Source organism: Nannospalax galili, unplaced genomic scaffold (genome assembly GCF_000622305.1).
Source record: "Nannospalax galili isolate Female #2095 unplaced genomic scaffold, S.galili_v1.0 scaffold390, whole genome shotgun sequence".
NCBI classification, from domain to species: domain Eukaryota; kingdom Metazoa; phylum Chordata; class Mammalia; order Rodentia; family Spalacidae; genus Nannospalax; species Nannospalax galili.
Genome location: NW_008330777.1, coordinates 1,759,933 through 1,768,780, shown reverse-complemented (window position 1 = coordinate 1,768,780; position 8,848 = coordinate 1,759,933). Strand labels below are relative to the sequence as shown.

Below are 8,848 nucleotides of genomic sequence, written 5' to 3'. Positions count from 1 at the left end.
GTAGTAAAATCAAATAGTCAAACTCAGCTACAACATGAGGCTACATTAAATATATATATATATATATATATATATATTTCTTATTTATTCTTTAAATTTTTCATACAAAGCTGGGCATAGTGGTGTACACTTTTAGTCCCAGAAATCAGGAGGCAGAGGCAGGGAGATCTCTGTGATAAGACCAGGCTGTTTTATGTATGGTTTACATAGTGAGTTCCAGGTCAGCTGGGGCTACAGAGACACCTTGTCTCAAAAAGACCAAAAAAATATTTTTCATACAAGTACACAATATACTTTAATCATCTGTACTCTCCACTTTCCCCTCCAACTCAACCCAGCATACCCCCACTCTCTTTTCTTTCTGCAGCTATAAATATAAAACCAAGAAAAGAGATATAAGTAAAACCTGAAGTGAGGCTTCAAAATCCGTAGTCACATTCTAAATAAAAATCACTCTTGGTGACTAAATGTATTCTTTGAGTTGTCATGTCCCCTTCTAGAATGTAGGTGCCAACAAGTTATGCTGGTTTTCCTCTCTTATGGTTGATTAGTTCACCCTGACTATGCAGTACAATTGAGGCCTAGAGCATGAACCTTGGAGGGGTCTTGTTTCCCCCCCCCGGACATTCTTTATAGCTTCCATAATGTAGAAGGATAGTTTTGAACAATGAAGCTACAGTGGGAAAGTAGTGATTTTTTTTCCCTATAAGCCAAAGTGATCTAGTTCAAATTTTTTTACTTTCTTGTCTTATAATATGTCTGCTTAATTTGGAACACCATTTTTGAGAAGCTATATTTTTTAAAAGATAAACTAAAATAAATAGGTGCATATTATTAAAATTATTACATGAAAAGCGAGAGAGATAAAATGAACAACAGAAACATCTCTAGCTTGCTCTTGACCACTTATGCAGCAAAATCTTATATGGGGGGCAGTTTTACTCAGTTTATTCTAAGAGAATCAGCAGGTAGATATCAATTTTAGCCTTTTAGCAACTAAATGTATAATTTAATTATATATCTTAGAATAAGTTGTATGTAAATATAAAAAGTAATGGATAATTAAAATATGCAAGAAAATTGAGAAAAGTAAAATAAAAGAATCCTACTAAAAGTTTATTATATTTCAGAATCTCACAATTTTTCATTCCATTAAAACCTAAGACTTGCTCAATATTTGTAATTTTGGTGGCAGAAGAGGTTTCCAAAGAAAATTAGTTGTAATAAGAGCTAAATTGAAGCTGAGTGTGGTGGCACTCACTTTTAATCCCAAGACTTGGGAGGTAGAGGCAGGCAGATCTCTGTGAGATGGAGGCCAGCCTGGTCTACATAGCTAGTTCCAGGTCAGCTGGGGCTAGAGAGACCCTGTCTGAAAAAGACTAAATTTAAAAGTAAAAAGCTAAACTGGTGAAATATTTTATATCTATCAGAAATGTAAAGATATCATTAACTTTTTAATTATTGTTACTACTGCATGTTTCAAAGGATATTTCATAATCTTGCAGTTGAACTGTATTAGAAAATTTCATGTTTCTTTTTTATTTAGCACCAGTCCTACAATTAATAATCCACAATAGGAGAAAGGGTTCCGCATCATGTGTTAGTATGTCTGATACGTACGATTAAAACTAATAAATGAAGAGATGGGTGGAAGACAGAAATGAACAGAATGATGGATGACAGTGGGACTGACACAGAAAGAAAAACGCCATTTAGTTTTAACTATAGCAAAGGTTGTGTTCTGCATGGTAGATTTTTGAAGAATGTTGTCATCTTCACATATGGAAAAAGACTGAAAATATAAATGAACGATGAATGTTGTTCAATCTTTTTTCATGTTGATATATTTCAATTTAGTGAAAATGAATTTTCACTAAAAACAAAGTTCATTCATTCAGACTTGCAATGATGTAAAAATATTTATAAATAGGAATTATTACTAATGCTAGTCTATTTAAGAGCTAATGCTTACTTAAACTTGCAAATATTCTGACTATAATTACTAACAAGATCATAATATAGAAATGTTATTGACAACCTTTTTGACACAAATTTTACTATTTTGTCTGATTGTCCAGCATTGACCTAATAATATATCCATGTACTTAAGAAACTAAACATACACTATATTAGTAATTACATGTAAGTGCTCTATGTTTATGCATCTCCATCATATATACTTAAATAAAAAGCAATTCTAGGAAAATTTGAATTATATTTAAATAGTTAAATGGATATCATTTTTTAGAACATTACAACTTCCTATTATTACATTAAGGAACTCTGCATTCCAATACTGCATTTCTAACATTATGAAAACTCTCTTAGAATCTTTGATGCCATTAGTGAAAACTGTACTTTTTCTTACCTTCAGCAGATAGACCTTGAACATTTACTCCTCTGGCTGCTAGAAAACTAAGGCAGACATCAACATTTTCAATCTGCAACATGAAAAGCAGTGAAAAAGCAATTCAGATGGTTACTGTTCAATAAAGATGTGAGCGAGAATGAAGCGAGAAAGAAAAAGATGAATGCGTTACATTCATTTCCTTCTAGAATCTTTACCAGAGCTTTACTAGAATTATCTTGGTTGATTAAAGAATGACTATAAAGCTTCCATTGTCCCCATGGGTACTTACAAACAACTGATAAAAGCATGATCAAGAATGGCATTTTTGCGTTGTGGCAACCCACAAACTTAACATAACTCGATCTGAGCTTTACAAATAAGTCTGAATGAAAACATCCATATGAAATTAGTTTGTCGCATCATAAGAATTTAGAATATTAGGATGTGGGTAATTGAAATTCAGACAGTAATATTTCTTAAGTTTCCAGAAGCTAGATAAGATGTAATATTGTTACATGGAAAGAATGAAGGATAATTTTACTCTAAACCACAGAAAATCTTTATTTTAGAATTTGTATTTCTACAATTGAGTAACCCTATGATTAATTAAAGACACTGTCTTTCCTGTTTTAAAAGGGCAATATGCATGGTTTTGAAGTAGTTGATTTAAGTAGCTGTTTCAGTGTGACAATCAGTTTCTAACCGTTTAGGGAGAGAGGAGAAAAGACTGACATATGTCAGGCAAGACATTGCTTTCAATGTTGGTCATGGAATTGTACAGCTAAGAATTTTGGAAGAATGAAAAAAGTTGAGACATTGTCTTGGCTTGTCTTTTAATATTGTAAAAATTGTGGCATGCTAAAGTAAATAAAATATTTAAAGTTAGCAACTAGGCAGGACATTAATTCCTGTCCTACTAAATTCTCATCAAAAATCACACAGAAGACAACATAAAATTCTGTCTATGTTGTCTACAACTTTGTATCATCATCAGGCTAAAATGCCTCTTAAAAAATCAAATTAAAAAGAGATTCAAGAATCTGTCTATACAAACTAGACAGACTGCATTTCTCCTCAAACAAAATTTTGTGCAAAATAAAATCTAAGTAATAATAAGCCAGTGAGCTATTTTTGCTCAGAAATGACTACACAAGTCATATACATCTGTTTTGAGGAAAAAATGTTAATAAGGAAGCATTTCTGAAATTATCTTACTGTCAATAATAGCACTGAACACACTGACTACAATATGACCGAATATACCCTTTTAAATATATTTTATTTAGCATTTTTATTTTTGATGCATATGAGTATATTGCCTGCATGTATGTGAGTAGAGTGCACCTGTGCTGTGCAATGCTGAGGAGGTCAGAAGAGGCCATTGGATTCCCCTGGAACTGGAATTAAGGACGGTTTGTAGCAGCCATGTGAGTGCTGGGAATCAAACCCGGGTCCTCTGCAAGAGCAGTCAGTGCTTTAACTGCTGAGCCATCTCTCCAACCCCCTGACCCAATATATCTTATTTTATCATAAACATCAAAGTATTCAGTGAAGCTATAGTGTTGAAATGCATATCATCAAATCCTCCACTTTCTTCACCCATCACTTCTCTACTAGAAAGAGACTGGAATAAGAACGGAGGAAAGAGGAAATAGGGAGATGGATCAGTGGGTTAGAGTGCTTGCTGTGCAAATATGAGGTCCTGAGCCCAAATATAAAAAAACCTATGTAAAACACTGGGCACAATCATGAGCCCCAGTAATTACAATGCTGTGTGACAGGGGAGGTCACTGAAACAGAGGATCACTGAGGCTTGCTGTTGGGCTAGCTCTAGGTTCAAAGAGAGACCCTGTCATGGAGGAATAGGGAGGGAAATGATTGAACAAGATGGCTGATGTCCCCCCTCTCGCCTCTGCACACACACACACTCATAACACACACACACACACACACACACACACAGAGAGAGAGAGAGAGAGAGAGAGAGAGAGAGAGAGAGAGAAAAGAATTGGAAAAAAACTGGATATTTTACAAAATTATTCTGAAATTAGTGCTTAGAAGTCTATTAAAAATGAAAGGAAAATACCCAATACTTATTGTGACCTAGCATTACAAAAACTAAATTAGATAAAATATTTTCAATAGCAATCCTGATGCTATTAATTTCATAGCAATTGGATGCCTTTCATAGAAAGAAAGATTTCTGACTCAAACATACAATTACCAAAAATGTTAGCAGAATAGTATAGCCAGATTTGAGTCAAAGGCAGGTTAATTTACTAGAATAGCTAGAAAATTTTGTTGAATCACTAAAGTTCATAAAATATTTTTAGTGTGATATTTAATCATTTTATAAAAGAGACCAGTGTCCAGTCTGCATGTTAGAGACACCGAACAATATCTGAATATGTACCACAGCCAGAAGGAAAAGGAATAGAGATCATAAGGCACAGGGGGCAGCGGGAACTACATTACATTCTTCTTCAAATCTTTTGATGTAGAATATTAAACTTTTTGGAATATACCTTTACAGTCACCTATTGTGAGCCCTATATTAAGATGATTATATCAGTTCTCCATAATTTCTACTGTAGCTAAATAATAAGAAAACAAGTACTTGAATACATAATTACCAACGTTACTTTACTTATTCAATAATGTTTACTAGTCTAAATCATTTTTCAATAATATCATATTTAGTAACATAATTTTCTTTTGTCTCTTTTGAAACGGGGTCTCCCTGTAGCCCCAGCTGTCCTGGAACTCACTATGTAGACCAGGCCGGCCTTGAACTCACAAAAATCTGCCTGCCTCTGCCTCCTGAGTGCTGGGATTAAGGGTGTGTGCCACCACTCCCGGCAGTAACATAATTTTTAAAAGTAACATTTTTCCACTTAATACCAAGTTCTGTAAATTAAATTGCATTTGTTAGTGTCATGCTAGACTTTCTAAACTATCAAACAATTATTTAATGGAAAAACTTTGAACAGTTCTGTTAAATTCATTTTATATAACTAATCTCATCAGTGGCAATCCCCCCACCCAGGGATTTTTTTTTAAACTGCATCATATTGTATTTTGGTTAAGGACTAGTTTTTATTTCCATAAACCATAAAGATTAATATTGTATCATCCAGGATTTTACAATTTTTACAATTTTACAATTTTCAGTTTGACAGAACCCTGAATCACCTGTGTGACAAGGTTTGCCTATGACTGTGAGGGATTATCTTAATCAAAGTGGGAAGACATAGGCACCATGTCCTGGGTCGGGGTCCTGCACTAAATATTAGAGGAAAGTGGTTTTTACCAGAGTATTGTACCAAAGCCACAGGACAAGAAAGTAAAGCAATTGTTTTGATTACTTTTATTCATAGGAAGCTGTAATTTTCTTTGAAATAAAAGTCTAAACTTGTTTTGGGGAACACATAAAGAAGAAAATTGATTTTTGCCATCAAGATAATTCAAGTTACTGGACTTAGTTTTACCTATTTCATTATTGTTTAAATAATAAAACAAATGGTTCAGCTTGAATTGTATTTTAACATGTATAAATGTAGGTAGGATTTTAATTATAATAACTTCATATACCATAATAAAGCTTTCCCCTTTTTGTTTTGTTTGTGACAGGGTCTTACTAGATAGTCCAAGCTGGACTTGATTCCTCCTGCCCCAACCTCCCCAGTGGTGGGATTATGGCACAAGTCATCACAATAGCTTTTCTGTTTGTTCTCTGATATTTTGTTGGTGACAATAGCAAAAACTACATTAACCAGCAGAAGCTTGTAGACATACACATAGTGAAGAGGAAGTTCCATAAGAAGATTCTTAGCCTTACTCATTTCTGCTCACTGTGAGACTTTCCACTGCCCTGTGCTATCTTCAATTGAATCTAAACATTGGTTTAAATCTACCAGAATTCAGGGTTAATGAAAAGTAATCTTCACTTCGAAAAACTATGACAAGAACAGAGCACCACCTTGACTATGCTGCCTATTCTGTGTGCATGGCAGGAGAAGGGGGCAGAGAAGAAGGACAGATATTGCATTCAACGGTTAGTAAGTAGAAAGCCACCCTGTTGGCTGGAAGGTTGTCGCATAGAGACAATTTTTTTTCTCTTCTCCTTTTTATTAAGGAATATTTCAAGCACAGAGAAAAGTGAAAGTGCACTCTTCCAATTCTCGGTTCCTGTCCCTTGACACATGGCTCTACATGTGACCCAGGGGTCATCATGAAGCAGTTCTGCAAATCAGGCCTCAGAAGGGTCTTATAGTCCATTTGGAGTCTCTTGGAAATGTTTCTTAGTGTGTGTGACCACTGTGGTATTGGCAAGAGCACGTTGCTGCCCAAATAGGTGGGTGTGACTTGGCATTTGATGTTACAGGTGACTTACAGGTGACTGTCAGATGGAGATTCAGTTTGGTGGAACAGAAATCTGATGAAAGTAGCCTAAATGGAAGGGCTGTATTCTATTTTGAAATGTTTACATTACTACAAAGTAGCAAAAATAGCAGGACTATCTCATATATCCTTTGTCAATCCGCCACACATTAGCATCTCATAACCAGGCAGGGCAATGAAATCCAGAAAATTCATGGAGATGCCACAGTATTGAGGGCTGCTAACATTTCACCACTGATGTTCTAAGAGTGGAAGAGGCTTGAGAGGTGTACCACCCCAACATGACCAAATTCAAACTCTTTAAAATTACATTATTAATAATTAGATACATAGAGATTAGAGATGCATGTGCAAACATCTAAGTGATAGAAGCATTAAAAATGTAGGAAACAATATATTTTAAAATGAAATGGAGATCTATTTTAAAGGTTAAAATCTCATTCAATTTTATGTCTTACAGGTTTTACAGTGAGTTCAATATTGTATAACTATAAATTCAACTGTGAACCTAAAAATTTATAGCCACTGTTGAAAGAGATGTATCTTTGCTCTGGAAATTGTTACTGAATATGTTAAAGCTGTAATGAAATGCTTCTTCTAATCATGTGGTCATTAAATAATTAAATAAACAAAAATTAATAATAAATAAATAAAAATTACTGTTATAGGGGAAAGGCAGTCTCCACCTGATCTCTCTTTCCCTTTATTTGGTTTGTAAACATCAAGACATGCTTTCTGAGTTTTCAAAGGGTGTGCACTCTCATTTACTCAGATGTATTCTAGCATGGTATTTTACTTTTAAATAAATTCATTTATATTTTCAATTATATGTATGTGCATGTCTGGGTGAAGGTATATGCATGTGAGCACAGGGGCCCACAGAGGCTAGGGGCATCAGATCCCACGGAGCTGGAGTCACAGTCAGTTGAGAGCCACATGTGTGTATGCTAGGAATTGAAATCGGGTGCTCTGCAAGACCAGTACCTCCTCTTAACCACTGAGCCATTTCCCCATCCTCATGTGTAGTATTTTTAATGCAAGGGGTGCTCAATGTATACCTGGAGAAGAAAGGAGTAGATAAGGCAGGGTAGCAAATCTGTCTTCGTATTTATGAATGAAATGAGTACATGGAAAAAATGAAAGTGACCTAACTTTCTTTGACTCCAAAATCTATGCAACAAAATACACTAATTCCTCATATGGGATCCCAGAAAAAATGAATCAGAATGTTAGTGGGTTGGACAATCCATCTGTTTGTATGTAAATTGTAACTCCTATTCTTAATCTAAACTTATATTAAAATTTTATAGATAAAACAGCAAATATCCAGAGCTAACATAGCAACAAGCAAGTGAAGCCAAACAAGCAAGGACACATTAAGTGATGCCCACATAAGTGAAATCCAAGACTCTAAAAGCAAAACATGGAAGCAGAAATTGTAACGTGGCAAGCTTTAGAGTGAGATAGCCAAGAAAGATAAGCATGCTGGAGGCTCTTGTTTTGTCCATACACAGATTTATAAATTTTAAAAACCATATAAAACTCAACTGACTACCTACTTAACACCAAAATATGTTATACACTGATAAAGCATGGATAAGCTGAATTTCTAACACAGGACTCTCTAAATTCTACATACGTTTTACTTCAATTTGAACATAGGGATAAATTATTGATATTTCCATGTGTAGAAACAGACTTCAAGCATAGGATGACAGCCAGACATGGTAGCACATGCCTTTAATTCCAGTACTTGGGAGGCAGAGGCAGGCAGAGCAAGGCCAGCCCACATAGTGAGTTCCAGGTCAGGTGGGGCTACAGGAAGACCCTGTCTAAAAATGACCCCACCCTCCCCCAAAAAGCATAGGGCTCCCAGGAGCTCTCTGGGGCTGGGCCTGCCCTTACCACCCTCTGCTTCCCTGGGCCTGCACAACCCACCAGCCTCTCTCCTGGGTAAGTCCATCACACCTTCCCGGCCTTGATGCCCCCAGCGTCATTCACCCTCCATCTCCCCGATCCATCTCTCCTCCTAGCCTGGGTGATGTCCCATTCCTTGTCTTGGCGCCCCAGATACAGGGGGAACCACCAATGCTTCCT

General features: G+C 35.7%; 1 protein-coding gene across 7 annotated transcripts in view; it reads right to left on the bottom strand.

Moving 5' to 3' along the window:
* The window catches only part of Nav3 (neuron navigator 3), an 838,810-nt gene that overhangs the window by 255,843 nt on the left and 574,119 nt on the right, over positions 1 to 8,848 (bottom strand). For all 7 annotated transcript variants that reach the window (XM_008852044.2, XM_029555554.1, XM_029555556.1 and 4 more), the window contains one exon: positions 2,369 to 2,441. In XM_008852044.2, the coding sequence (XP_008850266.1) occupies positions 2,369 to 2,441 (73 nt within the window). The remainder of the gene's footprint in view (positions 1 to 2,368; positions 2,442 to 8,848) is intronic.